Source organism: Colossoma macropomum, unplaced genomic scaffold (genome assembly GCF_904425465.1).
Source record: "Colossoma macropomum unplaced genomic scaffold, Colossoma_macropomum, whole genome shotgun sequence".
In the NCBI taxonomy this organism is placed as follows: Eukaryota; Metazoa; Chordata; class Actinopteri; order Characiformes; family Serrasalmidae; genus Colossoma; species Colossoma macropomum.
This window is the reverse complement of record NW_023494803.1, coordinates 42,484,468-42,508,664: the sequence shown is the minus strand read 5'-3', so window position 1 is coordinate 42,508,664 and position 24,197 is coordinate 42,484,468. Positions and strand designations below refer to the sequence as shown.

The 24,197-nt window shown below is 39.5% G+C and overlaps 1 protein-coding gene across 5 annotated transcripts in view; it reads left to right on the top strand.

Annotated features, from left to right (window-relative positions):
- Positions 1–23,942, top strand: part of ctage5 (CTAGE family, member 5) — a 47,049-nt gene extending 23,107 nt beyond the window's left edge. For all 5 annotated transcript variants that reach the window (XM_036594137.1, XM_036594136.1, XM_036594135.1 and 2 more), the window contains 16 exons: positions 1,554–1,676; positions 1,889–1,994; positions 2,118–2,164; positions 2,254–2,344; positions 4,818–4,956; positions 7,324–7,425; positions 8,781–8,841; positions 10,119–10,154; positions 10,242–10,309; positions 11,585–11,667; positions 11,954–12,088; positions 13,866–13,991; positions 17,944–18,060; positions 19,172–19,224; positions 20,692–20,881; positions 22,102–23,942. In XM_036594137.1, the coding sequence (XP_036450030.1) occupies positions 1,554–1,676; positions 1,889–1,994; positions 2,118–2,164; positions 2,254–2,344; positions 4,818–4,956; positions 7,324–7,425; positions 8,781–8,841; positions 10,119–10,154; positions 10,242–10,309; positions 11,585–11,667; positions 11,954–12,088; positions 13,866–13,991; positions 17,944–18,060; positions 19,172–19,224; positions 20,692–20,881; positions 22,102–22,373 (1,749 nt within the window). In that variant the 3' untranslated portion in view covers positions 22,374–23,942. The remainder of the gene's footprint in view (positions 1–1,553; positions 1,677–1,888; positions 1,995–2,117; positions 2,165–2,253; positions 2,345–4,817; positions 4,957–7,323; positions 7,426–8,780; positions 8,842–10,118; positions 10,155–10,241; positions 10,310–11,584; positions 11,668–11,953; positions 12,089–13,865; positions 13,992–17,943; positions 18,061–19,171; positions 19,225–20,691; positions 20,882–22,101) is intronic.
- The last annotated feature ends 255 nt before the right edge of the window (positions 23,943–24,197 follow it).

The following is a 24,197-nucleotide window of genomic DNA, read 5'->3' as shown; positions in this document are numbered from 1 at the left end:
AAATGGTTTATCGCCCAACCCTATTATTTGGTAAGCTGTGTAAATTCATAAGTAGTCCTATCTAGTTACCTCAGTTGGTAGTTTTCTTGTAATTCTACCAATTTCTAGCAATTGTACCGTCGTATGCAAGGTTTGGGCGCCCCGGTCAAATTCCATGTGTTGTTGATTCTGCACAGTTACAGTTTATTTGCTCTTAAGTATTGTGATATTACATTTTGCCATTATCAGTATCAGCTCTACGCTAAAGTTTGCAGAAAATGAATCTTTACTGTAGAGATTGTGTTAACTTTTTCACTTGGAAAGCAACAAAACGTGTAATTTGACCAGGGGTGCCCAAATGTTTATATGTGACTGTATATCTGATTTCATCGCCCTATGGCCAAGCCCTGCTACAGTGCTTAAATATGTAGTATTATCATGTACAGCTATGGATGATGTGGTGCTACCATGTTTGACTGTATTGTATTGTTGTACATTGTATTGTGTTAGATTACGTCATTAGGAAGTCCACATCTCCATGTTGGTAGGTGAGCTGTAACTCTGACTGTGCTCTGATGGAGCTCGTCTCATCACCGTTACTGCAGATACAGCCCTGCAGGAGAATAAACACCAACAAAACAGACAAAAAGATTTAAAGACATGTAGACGCTTTAGATGCGTCTCCAGAAAACACTACAAGGAGAAAATCAGTTCGATTGGTGGATCCATATAACCTGCACATCTCCAGAGTTCAGAACATTCCAGTGTGTAATATTTTATAAAAATTAATAAAAGTGGCACCAAAACTGCCAAAGCTCTTAAATAATTTAAATCTTACATAAATATAAAGCTGCAGTCAGCTGCTTATTTGCCAGCTTCTCATTTGAATTTTCCGTTCCACCTTAAATGGTGTTGCAGTAACACTGAGGCACCTTAAACTTAAAACGAATTTCAACACTTGGCGTATACGAAGCCAACATCAGCTTTAATCAATAAATACATTACTTTACCTCAATAAGTGATCCTTAATCCACAAATACCTCAAATTTTTGCTTAACTTGTTTCTGAGCAGCACAGTGAAGCTATAATCAGCCACTGGAGCTGCTGACTCTCTCACTGGCTGATCTAACGCCGCGTCCCAAACCACACATTTCTGTACTTCGCCTACTACTCTAATGAGTGCACTTCTAATGGCATATACATTATTTTAGTATACTATTTAGTGCACTAGCGTGCGGTTTGGAACGTGAAAATAATAACTCAGCGTGGAATCTCAGCTGTTTAGATTTTAGCTTCCATTTGTCGTCACCACAACCGTAAATCAAATAAAATCAAGTCAATACACCTAAATACACTGGTTAATGTGCTTTAAAATTTAAAAAGGTTTTAAATGTGTTTTACTGCTCCAAAATGGTGGCAGCACGACTGTGTGTGACGTCATCGGAATACTATCAATTGTAATAATACTGTGTTGTATCACTGTAATACTGTATTATAATGTTGTGTACTGTATTGTATCGTGTTGTATTGAATTATATTGCTGTATACTGTATTGTTTGTTTCCTCCCGTGCAGCTGGTGCAGGAGGCGGAGGGCTGGGGCGAGCGGCTGAGTGAGTTAGAGGAGGAGATGAGGATGTGTGAGAGATCACACGCCGGCATGGTGGAGGACTGCACGAACAAAGATGAGCGCATCAAGGTACACAACTACATCAGTGTTTCACACAGTGGCTCAGCAGCACCGAAGGGGTTTGAAAATAAGAGTAGTTGTACATTTAACACTGTAAAATAAATGAAACTTATAAAGACTGTCTGCCATGGATGAAAAACAGATTTGTACAGGAGTTTGATGATTTGTGACAGTAGCTCCCCATCTTTCTTTCTCCCTCACTCCGTCATATCTCCTCTCAGTCATTAACAGACTGCCTGTTGAAGATGAAGGACTGGGATTCGGAGGAAGAAGGCAGTGTGGACAGCAGCAGCGACGCCGCTGGATCAGAGAAAGGAAGCCCTGCAGGTACAAATCCCAGTCCTCCAGAATAAAATCCTCATTTTCATTGTTATTTTGATTTATTTGTGTTATTTTTATGTGCTAAATATGTGTTTTTGAGTCTGAATTCGCTGCGCTTTGTTCTCGCAGATCTCCGTCAGAAGCAGAAAGTGCAGAAGCTCATTCACGCAGCTAAGGTAGACCCTCCCAATCAGGTTGAGGTTTGTGAGTAGTGGTGGTCTTTCTGAATGGTGCAGGTGTTCACATGTTCTCTTCTTCTCCACAGTTGAGTGCAGACCTGAAGGCCATGGAGGAGGATAAAGGCAGAGTTGTTGCCAAACTTGCAGATGAGATTAAAGCCAAAGAAGATCTACAAGGTAGGCAGTTTGCAAAGGATGGATATAATCAGTTTATATCCTGGGAAAAAAAATAAATAAATATGTTGAGAAGAGAGACACTATTGTACGGAGCCGTGGTAAAAAAAAAAATGACATTGCGTTCAATGTAAAATGCAAAATATATGCTTGTCAGACAGCACGCAAATGTAGGACCAGAGGTGCCCAATGACGTTGCCTACGTTAGAGCTTTGTTTTTAGCATAGCTAACAATAAAAGCAGTTTTCCCAGCATCACCAGTCTGTGCTGAGTTTACTGTACGAGGACTCTCCACCACAGTTTCAGTTTACGCTCACTAATAGCAGAATCATGTTTGATTTTGAGAAGCGACACTGTGTCTTTATATTTCAATCCAGGATCAATGTAAAATTCAATGAGCTGCTCCACCTCTGAGCTTAAGCAAAGCACAGCTTTTGCAAGCGAATGCAAACCGTTTGCATCGTAATGCAGAACATTTGCGAGGGAACGGAATATCATGAACCTTTTTTATTTAGTTATTTATAAAACCATGGTCCCTTATGGGCTCCGTACTATTGCTACTGCAGTATTACATTTTTTTTTCTATTGAGAACAAATTGACAGCATTTTTATGAACTTTTTAAGCATGGTCGGCTACAATTTATGATGACACATCACACACCCAAGTTTTTTTTTAATTGGTTGGACTACTTTATGTTGTCGCTGTCCAAAAAAAAATTAAAACCATGTATCTCCATTTGTGGTGATTCTTCTATGAAAAATAATAATAATAAGAATTAATATTTATACGCACCTTTCATACATTTAAAAATGCAGCTCAAAGTGCCTCACAATACAAAGTAAAAACAACATAGGAAGAAGAGAAAAAAGTTAATCAGAAATGAAAAAAAAGAAAAAACAATTAATAAATAGCAGAAAAGGGATATATTAATAATTACAATGAAAAAGCACAATATAAAAGTATAAAAAAAGAAAAAGTACAACAAAAATGCAACTAACCAGAAAATAAAGGTCATAGTAATATTCCAGTAAAAATAAAAGAAACAATAAAAAACTAGTTAAACGCTCAAGTAAAGAAATGTTTTTAACTGTTTTTTAAAAACTTTTACAGAAGGAGACGAATGTTTGTTTGCCTCATACGTGGAATATGGAGCAGGTTTGCATTAAATGATCTTAAAGCTGGATTTGGAACATTTATCTGTCAGCACTCAGAAATGTATGAAGGTGCTAAACCAGGGGTTCTCAGCCTTTTCCACCCCAAGGCCCACCTGTTTGTATCTGTTAAGCATAGCGGCCGTCAAAAAACTAAAATCAACTTTTTTTCTATAGTTAATTGCTCGCACTGAAAACCTGTGATTTGGCGCATGGAAAGATCAGATCGTCGATTTTACTTCAATCACAGAAACCAAAATTTGTAGTTATGTTAAACATTTACAGAGATGTCAGAAAAGGAGAAAAAGAAAAAAAAGGTAGATGTAGATGTGGACTGTGATTTGGAGCTGCAGTCCATCACATTTTCACTGCAAACACCCTTGTGGCTCCCACAGGAGTCACTGTTTGGTCTGGAGTCTTAGTTTTGAGGGTTTTAGCGCCTCGTTTGAAATAAACCTCACTCCGCTCAGTGGGCTTTTTGATTAGCGTCATCACAATCAACAGTAATAATAATAATAATCCTTACTTGATCTCTGCTTCTTTCTCAGTAGTTTATCAATTTGAGTTTAACTCGGGTCGCAGATGCTCTTCCAGAAATCAAACACAGATCTTCGCTATTATTGTAAGGCTCGTCTGTCGTTTTTAACAGCAGATCGAGCTGCAGAAATGATATGAGAGCAGTGACAGAGGTTCAAACAGGCAGATTATACTGAAATGCGTCCCACCAGCAGTGAACTCAACAGGGTTCGGTTGGAAGCGGATCGAGATCCACAGGTTTTGCCGAACCTGATGACGTTTAATTCAGCCTGCGACTGTAATATTTTATTTATACATCTTTACCAGCCCACTACGAACAACTGTCTCCCTGAGAACAGGCCCACGGACCACTAGAAGGTGCTTCACGGCCCACTGGTGGTCTGCGGCCCACAGGTTGAGAAACCCTGTGCTAAACTCCTAAGAGATTTGAAAACTAGTAGTAAAATTTTATAGTCGATTCTAAAAGAGACGGGCAGCCAGTGGAGTGAAACTGGTCTAATTTGATCCTGATTGCACAACAGAGCATTACAGTAGTCAAGTCGAGAAAATGCAAAAGCAAAAGGATCAATTTCTGAGCATCTTCCAGACTGAGATGAGGTCGAACTCGTGCTATATCCCTTAAATGATGAAAAGCAGTTTTGGTAATATTGGTAATATGTGCTTTAAAAGTTAAATCAGAGTCTAGAGTTACACCAAGATAGTGGTTGAATGATTTGTGAACTTGAGTATGCAGCCCTAGTGATGTGGAGTATTTTGCGCTCAGATTTGTTCTGTATTTGTTTTTTAGATGGTATTGAGCAGATGCAGAAGGAGAAAGAGTCTCTGGAGTCAGAGAGCTCCATGTACTCCAGTGAGATCCAGAAACTGCAGCAGAAACTGCAGATCATGACGGAGATGTACCAGGAGAACGAACTCAAACTGCACAGGTTACAGCAACAACGTTCATTATTCCTCCACAGCGTAATGCTCAGATCTGTTCTGGGATAGAGGGGGTCTTTTACTGAATGCACTTCAGTACAAAACCACTTTTCAGTAACTTTATCTGTTTGGACAAGGCCACATGTTAGTGATGTATGGTAAGATAATGTCCAGGAGTCGTGTTACAGAAACCTCCTCTCTTTTTGACTTAACTTAGGATCTGACAGGTCAAGGTAAGGGTTTCACAAATTTGTAGTACAGAAGTAAATCTAATCTTAATTTAGGAATTTTATCTTATCTTAAAGCATCTTATTTCCAGTTAGGAAATCTAAACCTACTCGATCGGAGTGGACAATCAATTGCAATGTCTGTTGCCTTCCAATCGACCACACACACACACACGCGCGCACACACAGCTGAAACATAAACACGCAATCAAAATAATCAAGTTAGTTATCCAGACAGCTGCTGTTACTGATGTAAAAAAGGTCGAAAGGAACTAAAGTGTGATAAACTGTAAGTAGTGAATACAGTGAGAGCGCCCCCTGCTGTTTATCAGAGTGTCACCGCTCCCCAGTTTCAGTCTCCAAACGCTTTAGCCGAGCGCGCTAACGTTACTCCTCCTAATAAACAGACACACGTTCAGCTCCGTCTCCTCATTATTCACCACCATCACTGTAATATTTCATCATCAACATTAACACACGAAGGTGATCAGAGGGGCGGTGGAGATCGAGTCTGCAGCGTCTGAGATCTTTAAAACGCAGAGTTAGAAAAGAAAATCATCTCACAGTGAAAGCAGCGTTTTACAGTAGAGATAAATGGAGCTCATTATGCTGGTAGTGAACTATGCTGCTGACTCAGCTGCCTAAAAACCATAGAAACGGACCTTAAACAGAAGTGAGGACCCTGTTGGGGTTCATCCTAAAGTTAGGACAGGATTTAGGAGGTTTAGTCTAGTTAGGATGTTTGTGTGATGCTGTTTTCTTATCTGGAGTTCATGATGAGATTATGAAGTTAGGAACTGTTATTCTGGAACAGCTACTGTCCAAAATTCAGTCCGTACTGAAGTCGTCATGGAGACTAAACGGATCAGATTTCAGAGTTAAGAAGTTTCTGTAATACGACCCCAGAACAATAAAGAATACTAAATACTATACATTCTCTATAAAATATCAAGTTTTCTCTCTCAGAGACATAATTAATGTCTGAAGTTAGCTTTGTGGGATGTCAGCTTCCATTATTCACTAAAACTAAAGAAGCAAACTTCAGACACCAATCATGTCTTGGCTGATTGACTACATTAAGGCAGTGTGTGTGTGTGTGTTTGGGGGCAGGGGTCTTGTAGGATAAGATTATTTCCTAAATTTGGGCTGGGCAATATGACAATATATATCGTTATCATGATAAATTATGTCACAATAAAATCCATTATGCTTTTCTGAACATGTGGTGTTTATCATCAGTACGTGTAGAGCACTCAACAACTGCGTGTTTCATTATAGACAGATCAAAATTAGTCCCATTTAATTGGATTTAGAGCCAAATATTGAATAAAAATCATTGTGTCCACTGTTCTTGATATTATTTTTATTTTTTGATAGTATTTTTCTCAGTTCCAACTAATCGGATGTCTGAAAAAATAAATATTGTAATATACTGTGTATCGTCCCTGATAGCAAGAGGATAGTGGGCCAGCGTTGGCCCGCTGATGACGAAGCTGGCGGTCCACTGGTGTTTTGCTCAGCATTTTCTGGACGACCCATTGGTGGTTAAGCAGAGAATTAGACAAAATTCCACTTATCATCACTCATTTTTCACTCACAGTTCAATTTACTGATTTTTCTTTCCTTCTCTTCTTTAGTTATACTTTGTAATTTTAATCTAGCACAGTGTCAGCTACAACATTTACTATAAAATCATTTTAAATCAGGCCTAGTAATTTAGTTTTTTTCTCTCAGTTGTTTGTAATATTTGCCTTAGTTTATTTTCTAAAATAAAAGTCTCATTTAAAATCTTTTGGAGGAGAATAAAAACTAGTTAAAGCTTGTTTGCAGGACAGTAATCTGGGTGGTCTGAGGGTGGACCAGCAGTGGCAAACAGTCAGTGGGGTGCCGACCTTATCAAGCCAGTGGACCGATATATGCTGCTGTCTGGGGTGAAGATTTCTTAAAGTATCACAGTGTTATATTTTTGCCGTATCACCCACCTCTATCCCAAACTATCAGTTTAATTCTCCAAAACTGATCAGATGCACTACCAGCTACTGCAGCTAACTTTATCTCCAGGATGTAATCTGAAATGGATCCACTGAAGGTGCAGGACTGGTGGGATATTATCAATGGGCTGAAATGTTCGTGTGCTTCTGTGTTTAGGATGTTAACAGTGGAGGAGCGGGAACGCTCACAGAAAGAGGAGAAGCTCACCAAGGCTGGCAAAAAGATCAGCCTGGCTGCCGAGGAGCTAAACAATTACAGGTTAGAACTGCACGTACAAGCTCACCCTGAAAGACTTGATAAAACAGTTTTTTATAGACGTGTCCAGCATGGGATACAAAACGCACATTCTGGGAATTTGAGATGCCACTTTATGACTATATTTGTGTAGTATTAGGTAGTCAAATTCCTTTTGGCCCAAGACTTTTTTTCTTAAGCCAGGTATACACTGATTTTAGAAATCTTGTTCTTTGGTGACTCACACTGCGCGTTTGAATCGCCCATCGTGTTCGGCCAAAGCCTGTGATTTATATACTCACACTGTACGAAAACACTCGGTCCGACTGACATGACGTGACATAGGTGCTCACACTGTTTGTGAAACGCAGCCCCTACAGACGCTCTGTCTACAATACAGCTGTTTCATTCAAAACACGCTGCGCTTCCGATGTCCTGATCAAAACACTGGCTGTATCTCAGACGGCTCCCTGCTCCCTACGTAGTGCACCACATATTAAAATAGTGGCTCCTGCACCCATACAGTGCATCACATGTCTAATAAATAGCCCTCTGAGATTCAGCCATGTGTACACAGTTCCATACTGGACTAACAGGGCACTATTTTGGTGTCAAATCCAGATTCAGCCGTTGACAAACTGCTACAACAGCTTTGCTAACTTGTGCCACACTGTGTGCCGAAGCTGAAGAGCAGGCGGCTCTACAGACAGACAGCTCTACAAAGACAAAAAAAACACTGTATTCATTTATACCTTGCAATTCAACTCAAGCCAAACGGAGCAAAGTCGTCATATATGGACGCTGGTGCCGCAGGTGTGGACCTTTTCGCCTCTGTGCAGGAACGGTGGTGGGGATTGTGTGTGGTTTTGGGTGTGACTTTGAGGAATCGGTTTGTGAGGCGGCTCAGACTGAGAGAAAAGCGACCAAAATTTCTGACACGTCAGAAATCCGTCCGATCGTCCGACTGCTCAGTCGGAGCTCGTTTGGGCAGTTAATCGGGCATTGTTTCCCCTCTCACACTACATGGCAAACGATGGCCGATGAAGCTGAAATTCGGCCTGATCATGAAATTCAGTCAGTTCTCACCAAAAATACGGGCTAAAATCACACAGTGTGCACCTGGCTTTAGGAGAGCTCTTGGTGCTAAATGTATTTAAAGATTTGGATTCAAACTAGTTTAATGATTGGTAGGCAAACCATCCTTAGGAGGTGGAAGGAAGCAGGTCCTCCTTCATTTCAAGAATGGGTTAGCGGCATGTAAAAAAATGATCATTTCAATTGTTTGGGCGTTTAGAGATGTACAGACGCGAATAGGGGCAAATATTTAAGACTTATAGAGAGTTCTTAAAGTGATAACTAATTTTCCTGCTGTTACTCAGACAAAGAGCTAAAGAACTGGAGGAGGAGCTGGAGAGGACCAACCAGGCCTACAAAAACCAGGTGGGCTTTAATTACATGTAAATTAGCAGAACATGCTTCTGAATATATGATGGGTGTGATCAGTGATTCAGCTGCATGGATCATAAATATACATCATAAAATATAGAGAGGCTGTGAACATCAACAACCAGCGTACAGTAACTGTATAAACGGCATAATAACAGTTAATTTTTTTTATATTTAATTTTTTATTATTATTATTTTTTTTATTTATTCAGTTGTTTGATTTTTCTTCCTATTCCTTGCTAAATAGTTCCCTTTTTTGAATGTGACGCTGCTGTTTTGCTGGTGCATTTTGCCTGTTCTAACTCAGAAAGACTATGGTTTGTGGGTGTTGCGAGGTTGTTTCCTGCAAAATCTAACTGAACCTAGATCTTGTTAGCTAACGTTTAAGTACTTAATGCTTTGTCACGTAGTACACATCATTAAGCTAGTATTTTCTGATGTTGATTGAGGTAAAATTGGTCAGAATCGGGTTTTCGGGAGCAGAGGTCGTTGATTATAACTTGCGGTCAATATCAGTGACTTCAGTATAAATAAGAACCTCTGATCAATAATCTTCCCACTTGGATTTTGGAGGTGCAAGAGCTGTTTATTAATACAGTCATATCACTCTACATGGAAAACACTTAAGTATGACATTTTTCTACACATTTTAGTACACAGCTTTTATTTATTTACTAAGTTTAACATACTGGAATAAATAAAATGGAAAAGTATGTAAATTGTGCACAAGCAGCATTTTATGTTATCAGTTATTTAAGCTGACTGCAATCAGTTTCCCCAGTCATTAGATTTCACAAGAAACCTTTTACAATGTAACGAAAAAAAGATGGTTCTTTAAGGGTTCCTTAGTAAAGAAAATGGTTCCACATAGATCCGTGAACACTCACAGAACCCTTTGCATAATTAAGTGGTTCTTTACATTGTAAAAGCGTTCTTTAGATTGATGGAGAACCTTTTTGAAAAGAGTTCTACATAGCACCAAAAAGCGTTCTTCTATCGTTACAAGTTTGACATCATATCAATAGAAGAACACTTTTGGGTGCTACATAAAACCCTCATCAAAAAGGATCCAAATAGAACCACATACAACACATTCTCCATCAATCTGAAGAACCATTTAACAGTGCAAAGAACCCTTTAATCATGCAAAGCATGGAACCATTTTCTTCACTAAAGAACCCTTAAAGAACGATCTTTTTGGTGCTTTGGTTCAAGTATGCAGCTCTTTAGCATTGTTTACCAGAGTTTCTCTTTTTCCCTTTTTTTCCCAGATTGCTTCACATGAGAAGAAGGCTCATGATAACTGGGTGAGTGGTTCTGTCGTCTCCGTCCACAGCGTGTTAGAGATGTTCACCGTAGGATGTTGTTCTCATTCTGTGCTGGTGTTTTTGTAGCTGGCTGCTCGGGCTGCAGACAGAGACCTCGCCGATGTGAAGAGAGAAAACTCTCTGCTCCGACAGCGGTGAGTGCAGAGAGCTGATCCCCTACGAGAGATTAAAAACATGATGATTAATCAACAACACCTCATCTAACAGTGTATATTGTACATATGAACTTTGTAATGGTACACAGCTTTAAAACTTACAAAGTGAGTAGATGTTATAACATATTATAAAATATTAAATGTGCCATAACTTTTTAAGTGTGTTAACATATTTCTTTGTTTACACACACACACATATATATATATATACACACGTGTTTATATATATATATGTGTGTGTGTGTGTGTGTGTGTGTTTATATATATATATTTGTTTATATATATATATAATTGCTGTTGTCAGAAGAAAACCTCTAAAATGTGAACTTTACAGGAAAAGGATAAAACATACTCTACTTTTAATGTAAGTCAATGGAACCAGACTTTTTTCCAAGTATATTTTGGGTCATTTCTCTTAGTCCATTCATAGTGAAATGTACACACAATGTAAAGGACAACGGGAGCTTTCAAATTCTGTCAAAAGCTGAAAAACGACAAAAGTGGAGATACAAAGTTTTGTTCTGACAGCAGCGATTATGCATATATAATAAGTAAAAAATAGAACATTATGTTATGTTATTATATTACGGTTATATTTTATAACTTTAGAACTTAAGAGTGGTTTTGGCTCTCTCCTGTATAGTTACCGTTTTGGAGATATTTCTTTTTTTTTATATGTGCTAAAAAGATGGTTCTCCAAGGGTTCTTTAGTAAAGAAAATAAATACATGCAGTATTTAAATACTCAAAAACCCTTTGTATGATTAAAGGGTTCTTTGCATGGTGAAAGAATGGAGCTGTAGATTGATAGGGATTGTGCTGTAATTGGCTCTATATAGAACCTTTTTGAAAATGGTTCTATGTAGCACCAAAAAGCGTTCTTCTATTGTTACAAGCTTGACAATGTAACAGTAGAAGAACCCTTTTTGGTGCTATGTAGAACCCTTTTTCAAAACACTTCTATAAAACCATGTACAACACATTCTCCATCAATCTAAAGAATAAGTTCACCATACAGAGAACAATTTAATCTTGCAAAGGGTTTTTGAGTATTTATGGTTCTATATAGAACCATTTTCTTCACTGAAGAACCCTTAAAGAAGCATATTTTTTAAGACTGTGAGTGTGTGTTTGTGTGTGTATACATGAAGTATTTAAACTGTGATTTATGTCCTTGTACATTTTGTAGCTGATGAATAACACAGTTCCGATTCTGCTTCTGATTATTCCTGTTTTTGTCCGTGTTTGTGTTCAGACTGACTGACTACCAGTTTAAACTGGAGCTCATGGAGAAAGAGCCCTATGCACGAGACGCTCAAGGCAGACCAGTGTTTAGAGGTCAGATATGTTTTATAAGTTTTGTTTGTAGTTTTCTGTGTTTTTTCTTTACAGTAATTTCCAGTTCTAATGCTGTAGTACGCCTGCCCTGCATGTTATGGTGCTTTTCTGATCTAATAAATCAGATCAATATCAAGTCCGTCCTGAGTTGAAGTGAATGTGTTGAAACAGGAAACCTCTGTAGTTTGAAGATCAGGGGTTTGTAGCTCTGCTTTATGTACCTCTCCAGTTCTGTTATCCTGCCTGCGTTTACAGTGGTGTGTTATGTTTTTTGTTAATGCTCCAGGTGAGAGATCTCCGTATGGACCCTCTCCGCTTGGACGGCCATCCTCAGAAACGCGGGCCTTCCTGTCCCCCCCAACGCTGATGGAAGGACCCCCGCGACTCTCCCCACAGTTTCCCATAGTGCCAGGCGGCAGAGGTAATATATAAAGTGATACAGAAAGCATTGCCTGTGTGTAGGGCTGGGCAATTTACAGTATCATTATTAACACACTGTTAATTAGTTATCAGAATATTACAATAGAGCCTAAATGAGTATGACAATCTCAACTGGGGTTTAGTCAACTATTTAAAGAGAAATTCCACCAATTTTTCAGAATTTCTGCATAATTGAGTGATTGAGATGTAAACAGAGTGATTCAGAGTGGTGTGGTGTGAAATGGTTCAGATGTCTTTACAGTGGTGGTGATAGGAACCAGGCGTCACCATGACTACAACACAAATATAGACATTTTATTTACTATCCAGAACCACCAGTGAACCTACACGAGTCTTCTGAGTTTATATGGAATGTTGATGATGGAAAATAGTAGTAAATCTGAAAAAAACGTTTTTTGGGACTGTTATTCTATACAATTCCCTGCATGTATCCACAATCAGTGGAGTATAAAAACATATTTTAGGCCAAAATTTTTGTCAGGCATAATAGTGTAAATGTTAAAGCTCATGGAAAAAGTTAACAGCTCAAATTGTATGTGTTTTTGATAAAATGGGCCGTTCTGGGGCTGCTTCTTTCGAAGGATGTGGTCTAAGAAGGCATGTCGTTCGAAGGCAGCGTAGCCCATGAAGGCTGAACCGAAATGATACGGTCTGCTCTACGGCAGATTTCCTGTTTGCGTCACAGCGCCGCTGTTCCCGCCCTCACCGCTGCATCACGAAACGCCGCTCCAGTCAAGTTCTTTATAAGTTCTTTAAAGACGGAGCCACAAACTTTGATTTTAGTTATTTATTTTTTCATTTATTAGAGCTGGAGATGCTTCTCTCTTTGCTCCCTAAAACAAAACGAAACGTTGGCGTAAGTTTTGCTTCAGACCACATTGGCACACGGTGAATCTCGGGATATGTGGCGGGATATGGCGAAGGATCCATCCATTGGATCTTTCGTTGCAGTGGAAAAGAATTGCGCATTTCTCGGCTGCATATGAAGGAGAATTCGAAATGGGACGGCCTAGTGACGCAGTCAGCCTTCAAATGCAGCCTCAGAAGGATGCAGCTCCTGAATTGGGACACAGCTTAGGAGTCATTTATAAAGTGCCAAATATCACTGTCGACAGAATCATAGAACATGTCGCTTTAAGGCTGTATTGCCCACCCCTGCATGCTAAAGTTACGTGAACTCATTACCTGCAGTGCACATCACAGTCATATTGTTTATTTTAGCATGTTAGCTTTGTAGTGCAAAATAGATGTAGATGTCTAGACGCCTACAGGGTGTGAAGACATTACAGCTGTTTAGTTCCTGCGGTGTTATTGTGCTGTTTGTACACGTAGATCATGTTCATGTTTCATTAACTCATTGACATTTAGCTGCTTGTCTCTCTTTTTATCCCTCCTCAAACACTTTATACCATCCTCCACTTTACTCCACCATTACTGCATGCGCTTCCCTCTGTCTCTCTTCTCTCTCTCTCTGTTTTTCTCCTTTCTCTCTCTCTGTACTCTTTCTTTCTCTTTCTCTGTTCTCTCTCTCTCTGTCTCTCTGTGTTGTCTCTGTGTTCTCTCTGTACTCTATTTCTCTCTCTATTCTCTCTCTCTCTCTGTTCTCTCTGTGTTCTCTCTGTTCCCTCTCTCTCTCTCTCTCTCTCTCTCTCTCTCTCTCTCTCTCTCTCTCTCTCTCTCTCTCTGTCTCTCTACTCCCCCCTTTCTCTCTGTATTGTCTTTCTCTCTCTCTCTCCCCCTCTCTCTCACATGCGCAGTGTCCCGTGGTGTTTTGGAGCCCCCTGCTGGTGGTTTAGAGTGTGAGAGGAGCGGGCCTCTCTCAGACAGTGGCTCAGCGTCTCCCAACTGGGAGAGAGAGCGCAGGGGTCCCGGGGCCCCCCCAGGTACAGTGACCTGCCCACGGCTACAGCCCCCTCTCCAAACCCCCCCTGAACCCACACACAAACACCAGGGCCATTAAAAATCACAGAAAATAAAGTCTTACCTTGTAAAACTAAAATTTTGATTTTTACTAAAGCAAAATTAAACTCACAAATCCAGACTTCTGGTATGTTTCTGGGCTCAACATGGCAGAAGCAGCTTGCTTGACAGGAAAGGGCCTTTTGACTCACTTGCAAACTGAGTGCGACATGTAGAACCACAGGATGGTCAAAACATGCAACAAAAACACACCCAGGTGAAACAAAGTGGTTAACAGTAGCTCAGCAGCCACCAGGAAAAAACCTCTTTAATAACTTTTAAAGATGTTCAGTTCACAAGCAATTTCCAATCCAGTGACTATATCCTGCTTCAGAAGGCTCATTGTTGACACACTACTAGTGCGTAGCTAGTATTTACGTTGGTAAACAAAAGTTTGTATCCTGCTGGACTGATAAAAACAACAGCAAATGAGCGTGTAGCTAAAATGTGGGTAGCCAATCAAAATATACCTAGCAAAATATTGCTAAACTGCACAACTTTTTAAAAAGGTAATTAATTAATTGATTGATTGATTAATTATTTTTAATTTTTTTTTGTATTTATAGCTGAAGCTGTGTGGCAAATTATCCATAAATGTAGCTTCCACTTAGAATTGTTTATTAGCCAAGTATTTTTACACATACAAGTTAATCAGTATTTTACAGGCTCAACTTTAGTGTACCTCAGATTTATTGTATTATTGATAATATCACTAATAAAGCTCCAATATTTAAAATAAGGTTTAGTATAATAATGTACAGGTACATTTAACGTGAAGAGAATAGTTTTATTTTTGAAGGAAATGCTAAGTCACTAATTCCTGACTTTTCTACAGCAAGACATGTAAACATGTCTAAAATAACAGAAAGGTGCGCTTATTCTGAACATGCTATAACCACGGCAAGAATAATAAACATAGGTGATAAAACAGATAAACAGAACCCACTAAGAAATCTGGTAAGCTCCACCCTCAGCATAGCGGTATTCTAATATATTATTTAAACTTTTGTGAAGTTCTTCTGTTTGAGCTTTAAGAAATTTGAGAACTTAATCCATTTAGCACTGTTTAAGTGAAACTTTAATTTTTGACCATATAGCGGAATTTAAATCCATCACTCCTTAAAATCAGCCCCTTAAAATCAGTGTCAGAATCGGTGACCTTCTTTATGCCTGTTTTTGGTACTGTGCCATTTGTAAATGAGCTCTCATCTGATTGGCTGCCCTGTTTTGTGCCTAATTCAAAAAAATACTATTTCAGAATCCTTTATTTAAAAAGAAAAGTAAGGGAAATTTGGTTTTCCATGATATGTGCCCTACTATTATGTATTATTAGTAGTATAATATACTATTAAATATTATTTATACTCCTACAACTACTAAAATTATAATAACTACATAATTATTTTTATTATTAGTAAAAGTAGTAGTAGTGTAGTGGTGGTAGTAGTAATAGTTGTTGTGGTTGTGGTGAAGAATTGCTAATATTCATTGACCAAGATGCACTTAAATTACCCCCCCACATACACACCCTCCGATGGAGAAGACCACCTAGCTAATGGCCCCCAGGTAATTAGCATTTGAGCCCTCTGCTGTAATTTGTCCCGGTCAGTGTCTGTGTAGGATGCTGTATGTTGAACGGGGTCATGTAAAGGTCAGTGAGAAACGCTGACTCAGACGCCCGACTCATTGAAGAGTGAGCGCTCAGTAGCTCGTTTGTTCGAGCCCTTTCTTCCCACTTTTGGGTTGTGAACGCTGCTTTGTCCCACTGGTGGCTCATTCAGGCCAAATCCACAGGAGGGACTCATCACCGCACGTTTTTACATTTTACCTGCTCTAACACGCCTCTGCTCAGCTCGTGAGGGATAGAGGCAGTGAGGTCAGTCAGCTGTTTTACACGCTGATATCGATACTGATTTTAAGGGGTTAAGAAGTCTAATAACCCAACACAAGCAGCAGAAATGGAGTCTTAAATGGCCCATATCACATAAAACCCTGTTTTCCTTTCTTTTTAAAATTAAATAAGAGTTTAATGTGCAGTCCATACAGTTCTATGTTTGGACACATAACAGTGTCAAAACAGCTCACTTTGGATTCAGTGTTTCAGTGATATCGCAAAAAACAACACATTTACATGCACCCACCTATTCAGCCTACAGCAGATTAGCTCCGCCCATTTACACTGAAGTTATAAGGAGCATTTCAGCCTGGACTGCTTTCCGAATGAGGTACAATACAGGTCAGCCATTCAGATCAGAGCTCATTTATATATGAGTTTTATAATCATGTGCAAACGAATTATGTCTCTTTTTGATACATAAAACCACACAAATGTTCTAAGTGAACCTCAGGGTAAAAAACAGTGGTATTGGGCCCTTTAAATGATATAAAAACTGTAAAACTGGTGAAGATACCCAGAATTACCTCTTATTTTTCTTAATTTTCATTAGTACTTTTAATAAGGTTTGACTGGTATGTTATTCTGGTGCTAAAGGTGAGGTTTGGACATGTTTTTTTAATTTTAACAAACCCCAGCAATGCCCCAATCAAAAACACTGATAATCTTCACCACCATCTGATGTTTTGGGCTCTAGTGAGTTAATTAGATAAGGAAAAACAAAAATATGTGCTGATGCATGTCCCTAGGACTGGAAATACTAGCCACAGGGGTTTTTCACAACACCAGAATTTTGATTTCAGTACTGATACCAGGTGTAGAATCGCTACAGATGGTACGGAAATAATACTGTGGCAAAAAAATTAAAAACACTCTTCATGATGTAAGCATCCAGTCTTTATTAGATTGAACACAATGTTATAGCATAATTAATATCTCTGTTAATATGAAACTCTTCAAATGTTAAATAAACCAAATAAGTAAATTAAGTAATTTAAACATGTCCTCATTTAAAGGGCCCAAAACTGAATTTCCTTCACCATTTTGAACCAGGAGTTTGATGTAAAGGTTTCATAACATACTAATAACTCTCCAGTCCATACAGTCCACATATGGAAACCTAGCTTCAAAATAAGCCCGTTTTTGTGATGTCACAGCGTCACTGATGATGTAGCAGTAACAAAAACAGGCTGTTTAATCCTAAGTGATCACTGTCACAGTCTGACCCACTCAAAAAATCCTTTGAATGATTGAAAGGTTCTTTGCATCATTAAAGTTCTTTGAATTGATGGAAACTGTGCTGTATATGGTTCTATATTGAGCCTTTTTGAAAAGAGTTCTATATAGCAACAAAAAGGGTTCTTCTATGGTTACAAGCTTAGCATCATAACAATAGCAGAACCCTTTTTGGTGCTATATAGTAACAAAAACAGGCTGTTTAATCCTAAATGATATAAAGAGTTTGGAAAATAGTTGTGTAGAAATGTATTATGGCTGTTTTTGTTAAGAAATACACACAAATGTCATACAAGAAAAATGTGGGATATGGGCCCTTTAACTTCAGCTGAAAGTTCAGTGTGCTAATCCGAGTCAGATTTACATGCGTGTTCTGATTGGCTTATTGGCAGAATATAATATCAGGGTAGCGTTACACTATTTTAAAAAACAAAAGCATCAAATGTTTGAATATTGAATTGTTTACCATGTTATAGTTTCGGTACAGTGTGTAGCCACTGCATTACTGTCACAGTCTGACCTTCAGTGGGGGCGCAGGTAGCAGGTGGCATCACTGTATGTTCATCATCCTCATCATCCGATCACCAGCACGGCCTGTAGGTGTGAGTCGTAGTGCATCGTCGTCATATCATCTCTCAGAAGGTGTTTTTTTGGCATGTGTGCTGTTGGAGGTCATCCCGTGTTGGAGGACAGTGGCTGACACTTGAATTATTATTAAAACGTGAATGTTCATGTGTGTGTATAAGGTCCCCCTCCTCCAGACCCAGGCATGCCTTACAGGAGGCCCCCACCTGGACCCTTTCCCATGGGCCCCATGCCCCCACGGCCCCCCCCTCCTGAGTCCTACTTCGGAGATAAACCTGGTGAGCTGTCCTGCTTACTGTGTCCACTCACAGCGATTCGATTTGATTGATTCTTTGGGAAGCGTATATGAAATCTGACACATTACAACTGTTTTAGCGCAATTTCTTTATTTTATTAAAAAAATTATGAGTAAAAATATGCCTCAAATGTGACTGAAGGAACTATTTACAGAGTACACACTTAAAGTTGGTTCTTTAGTAAAGAAAATTCCAGTTCATGGTTCCATATAGAACCATGAACACTCAAAAATCCTTTGAATGATTGAAAGGTTCTTTGCATCATTAAAGTTCTTCGGATTGATGGATGTGCTGTATATGGTTCTATATTGAACCTTTTTGAAAAGGGTTCTATATAGCAACAAAAAGGGTTCTTCTATGGTTACAAGCTTAGCATCATAACAATAGCAGAACCCTTTTTGGTGCTATATAGAATCATCTACAGCACATTCTCCATCAATCTGAAGAACGCTTTCACCATGCAAAGAACCTTTTTATCATGCAGAGGGTTGTTTGAGTGTTTGTGGTTCCATATAGAACCGTTTTCTTTACTAAAGAACCAATGAAGAACCATCTTTAAGAGTGAAACTGAAAAATAAATGACTTATTTTAGTTATGTAGTTTTTTGGATATTTGCATATAAAAATAGCTGGACAGTTTTGTTTTTATAATGAAATGAATGTATAATTAATTCTAACATTGCAAAAATCATAGTAGTTGACTCTCCATGCATTGAATCAGTGTATTTTTTACATCTGTAGTACCCAGTAAGACTTTGCTGATGTTCTTTGATTTCACTAAAATGTTGTTTGACATCATGTTAAATATTCTGGAATACAAAGCAAACGTCTGTCTAATAAAACTGTATGATGTATAATAACTAGTCGTGATATAGTGACCCTTCAGCTCAGTGCTGGTTCTCCCCACAGGACCTCAACCTGCCTGCCTTGTTTTGACAGAGCTGGGCTAATAGCATTACCATGGCATGAATGAGCCCTCTCTCTGCCAGCCCTTAAGAATTGAATTAAAAAGAAAACACCAGAGAAGGAGCTGGAACTGGACCGAGATTCTTACAGCCTGTTTTTCTGCTCTTTCCTTTTTTTTTCTCCCACAGACTTAACGTTTCTGGGAAACAGCTCAGGACCCGGTGAGAACGAGAGCCGAGACGTAAGTGTGCCTCGCTGTTCACTGATACATTTTACCAAGCAGTTCAGGCCTGTTTCACAAGGCAGATCAGGCAAAGCTTGATAAGGATGGATAGACAGTGAGTTGTCCATTTTTAAGTCTACCTAACTTCTGCATTCTCTGGCCACTTTTATAAAATAAAAAAAAAACAACACCAACATGGCTGATAGACTCGTACCAGCACCACACACACTAGTGACAGAATACAGTAATAATAACATAATAATCAAACATGATGATTAAAGAGAACATCATTAATAAAGGGTACATACACTGATTATTCTCAGCACTGCAATAACACTGACATGGAGGTGTGTTAGTGAGTGTTGTGCTGGTCTGAGTGGATCAGACACAGCAGTGCTGCTGGAGTTTTTAAACACTGTGTCCACTCTCTGTCCACTCTATTAGACACTCCTACCTTGTCAGTCCACCTTGTAGATGTAAAGTCAGAGACGATAGCTCATCTGCTGCTGCACAGTTTGTGTTGGTTGTCCTCTAGCCCTTCATCAGTGGTCACAGGACGCTGACCACAGGACGCTGTTGGCTGGATATTTTTGGTTGGTGGACTATTCTCAGTCCAGCAGTGACACTGAGGTGTTTAAAAACTCCAGCAGCACTGCTGTGTTTGATCCACTCGCACCAGCACAACACACACTAACACACCACCACCACGTCAGTGTTACTGCAGTGCTGAGAATGACCCACCACCCAAATAGTACCTGCTCTGTGAGGGTCCATGGGGGTCCTGACCACTGAAGAACAGGGTAAAAGGGGGCTAACAAAGTATCAGAGAAACAGATGGACTACAGTCTGTAACTGTAGAACTACAAAGTGCACCTATATAGTAAGTGGAGCTGATAAAATGGACAATGAGCGCAGAAACAAGGAGGTGGTCATAATGTTATGTCTGATCGGTGTATATAGGACATTGGAACGTATACATAAGACAGCAAAGCCCCTGAGACTTGGTCTATGTGTTGGAAAATACCAGAACTAAGCAGCAGAGACCTTAAAGTGAACCCTCTTAACCTTGAGCTACAAGGAGGCCAGTGTATAAACAGGTGTCTGATAAGCACCAAGGGAGGTTCTGGGTACCAAAGATGCAGCCAGACATTTTTAATGATTAGATACGAAAAAGACAGCTAGACCTTTTTAATGGGTTGAATTTAATTGGGTTCAAAAAGTGATAAATTGTTGGTTTAATGATGAGCAAAGCAGGTTATGACACATCAAGAACCCAGCGTCTGAATTCTTCTTTGAAATCTTGAGATAGAATGCTTATTAGACATAAGTGATACGTAAGACTTATGCGATATGAGCTTTACACACCAATTTGGTTGTATTTGGTGTATCCCACTTCCCCCCAGTTGTTTGAACCCACTGCCCCATTAGCATTTTGTTTTTGAAAATCGACCACTGAGAATAAGTATGAAGCGTATCTGTTTACAGAGTCTGCATTCAATGCCCGATGAAGCGAGACCGCCTCCTGATGCTGATATGAGGATGGGTCCTCCACACGGCCCCCCAATGCGTCTGACCCCTCCCATGGACCCCAGAGACCCCCACTTCCCCCACAGAATTCCATACGGACCCCTAGACTACTTCCCCCCTCGGGGACCTGGCGGACCCCCACTGGGCAGTAAGTTAATACTGATCTTTTCCATAAACATCAGCAAGCTTGCACTTACATCAAAGTGCTCTATAATGTTCATATGATCCACACAGTCATTCTGACAGACTGTAATACACTACAGGAAGTGTAGGGGGCGATATGGCTTCTACTGTCTCATTTAAAAAGCCTCTATAATGTTCATATGATCCACACAGTCACTCTGACAGACTGTAATACACTACAGGAAGCGTAGGGGGCGATATGGCCTCTACTGTTTCATTTAAAAAGCCTCTATAATGTTCATATGATCCACACAGTCATTCTGACAGACTGTAATACACTACAGGAAGCGTAGGGGGCGATATGGCTTCTACTGTTTCATTTAAAATGCTCTATAATGTTCATATGATCCACACAGTCGCTCTGACAGACTGTAATACACTACAGGAAGTGTAGGGGGCGATATGGCTTCTACTGTCTCATTTAAAAAGCCTCTATAATGTTCATATGATCCACACAGTCGCTCTGACAGACTGTAATACACTACAGGAAGTGTAGGGGGCGATATGGCTTCTACTGTCTCATTTAAAAAGCCTCTATAATGTTCATATGATCCACACAGTCGCTCTGACAGACTGTAATACACTACAGGAAGCTGTAGGGGGCGATATGGCTTCTACTGTCTCATTTAAAAAGCCTCTATAATGTTCATATGATCCACACAGTCATTCTGACAGACTGTAATACACTACAGGAAGTGTAGGGGGCGATATGGCTTCTACTGTTTCATTGAAAAAGCGCTCTATAATGTTCATATGATCCACACAGTCACTCTGACAGACTGTAATACACTACAGGAAGTGTAGGGGGTGATGTGGCTTCTCTTCACTGCACCATAAAAGAAGAAATTGCTTCTTGAACTTTTAATGATGCTGGTGCTATGACAGAAGGCATAATGGTTTGATTGGTTTGATGGATATAATTGATGAATGAACTAATTACAGAAATAATTGTTAATAGCAGCCCTACGTGATCATAATGATGGTCATTAGCAACTGATCAGAGCATAATAAGGTGCTTCTACCTATTATTAGCTAATAAAGTGCCATTAGCTGATAGTTTAATTATATATACTGATTGGCGTATGCTACAGTCTCCATAAAAACACACCTTTCTCTATAATCATAATTAATATAATCAATATTATTAATCAGATTATTAAATCACATTTTTTAAATTTTCTGCAGTGCGAGGACCACCTCCTCCTGGAATGTTTCCCAGAGTTCCACTGCCTCACCCAATGGCATACCCAATGATGAGACCTCCACCAGACGGATTTTTACCCGGACCCCCTCTTAGACCCCCTCTGCCGGACAGCTTTCCACCTGGACCCCCTCTTGGACCCCCTCTTAGACCCCCACCACCAGACAGTTTTCAGCCTGGACCCCCTCCCAGACCCCCACCACAAGGCAGCGAACAGCCGCCGGAACAGCCCCCCTCTCCACACGACGTCATCTGAACTAGGACTGGGCGATACGGCAAAAACTTTAATATTGCGATACTTTAAGATGTCTTCATGATATACGACACATATCAGGATATTTAATCTAGCTGAGATTTAGAAAATGCTGAAACTATAACCAGACCTTTAGCATTGTTCACTGTGTGAGGTGTAAACAGAGTGATTCAGAGTGGTTTGGTGTGAAATGGTTCAGATGTCTGTACAGTGGTGGTGATAGGAACCAGGGGTCGCCATGACTACAACACAAATATAGACATTTTATTTACTATCCAGAACCACCAGTGAACCTACACGAGTCTTCTGAGTTTATATGGAATGTTAATGATGGTAAAATAGTCAAATCTACTAGGACTATTTTTCCATACAGCGCCCTGCGTGTATCCCTCCACCATAAATGGAGTTTAAAAATATATTTTAAGCCAGAATTTTTGTCAGGCGTACATAATGTAAATATAGCTCATGCAAAAGGTTAATGGCTAAAACTATGGAATGTTGATGATGGAAAATAGTGGAAAATCTGAAATAATACTTTTCTTTGGGAACTATTTTGCCTCACAGCGCCCTGCATATTATGTATCCCTCCACCATGAATGGAGTTTATGGCCAAAATCTTCCCAAAACTATCGTAAAACAGTGTCTCAGTCATCAGGCAGTGAATTCATAACCATTTCATGTAGGAACTTTCTGTGAGGGAGCTTTTAGAGGTGGACGTCTGGTTCCTATCACCACCACTGTGAACAGTTCTGACTCGGTAAGTTTCTCTAGAACAGAGCGTTTCACACCAAACCACTCTGAACGACTCTGTTTACATCTTAACCACTTAATTATTCAGAAATGTTGAGAGATTGGTGGAGTTTCCCTTTAAGCCTTAGAAAGCCTGAGCCAGGTTATTGCTATTGGCATTGAATGCGGCCCTATAGGTACAGTAACTCATTGGTCGTCAGTATGAGGAACAGTAGAATTAATCTTGTTATTATGCACTTGTAATTTGACAGTGTGACATTACAGGTCCCAGCTGGCTACTTTGTAATTGGTCTAAATCTTTGCTTTGATGAAATATGACATTAACCAGTGTCTAGAAATACTCTATGAGGCCTCTGAGGTGATCAGGAAAGTGATTTATCGCAGTAACAGTAACATTTTGTCATATCGCCCATCCTCAATCTGAACGCTCTCTCCGTCTCTCTGCCTGCATATTGTATGTGACTTCCTGTTGTTGTACCCGAGGGCCATTTCCTCTGAAGTGTAACCGTTGCGGTCATGTGACCGCGTCTCTTTCCCTCATGTGTCGTCACATTTCAATGTTGGTCTGAGGGTGTTAATAGGGAAGCTAGAGATGAGGCGTGACGCCGGTTATGAAATGAAGAGGAAGAAGCATAATAAACACGAATTTGTGTTCCTGGTACACTTTTTACCAAGAGGGAAGGAAACAGGATTTAACTTAAGTGGTATTTAATATAATGCTTTTTTTAAAAAACATTGAATAATTGGAAGAGAATGGTGAAATGTATATACAGGAATTGTATCAATACTATATTGTGAATAAAGAGATGTATATACACAGGCCCAAGCTTACACCACTCTGTTTAAAGCCTCACTGCAAAACATGAAGTGAAAATGTGTGATTCCATAACCGTCCATGTGGTTTGCATATTTATAGTCTCTTCTGAGCCTTAAGGTGGACTGGTCTGAATTTCAAAGGATCTAAATGCCAAGATTTAATAAAGTTGTAATTTCTTTGCCAAAAAAAATCTTTGCACTTATTCAATATGTGCGATCTGTCTTTAACCTCTTATCCTCCAGGGTATATTTTGGTTTGTC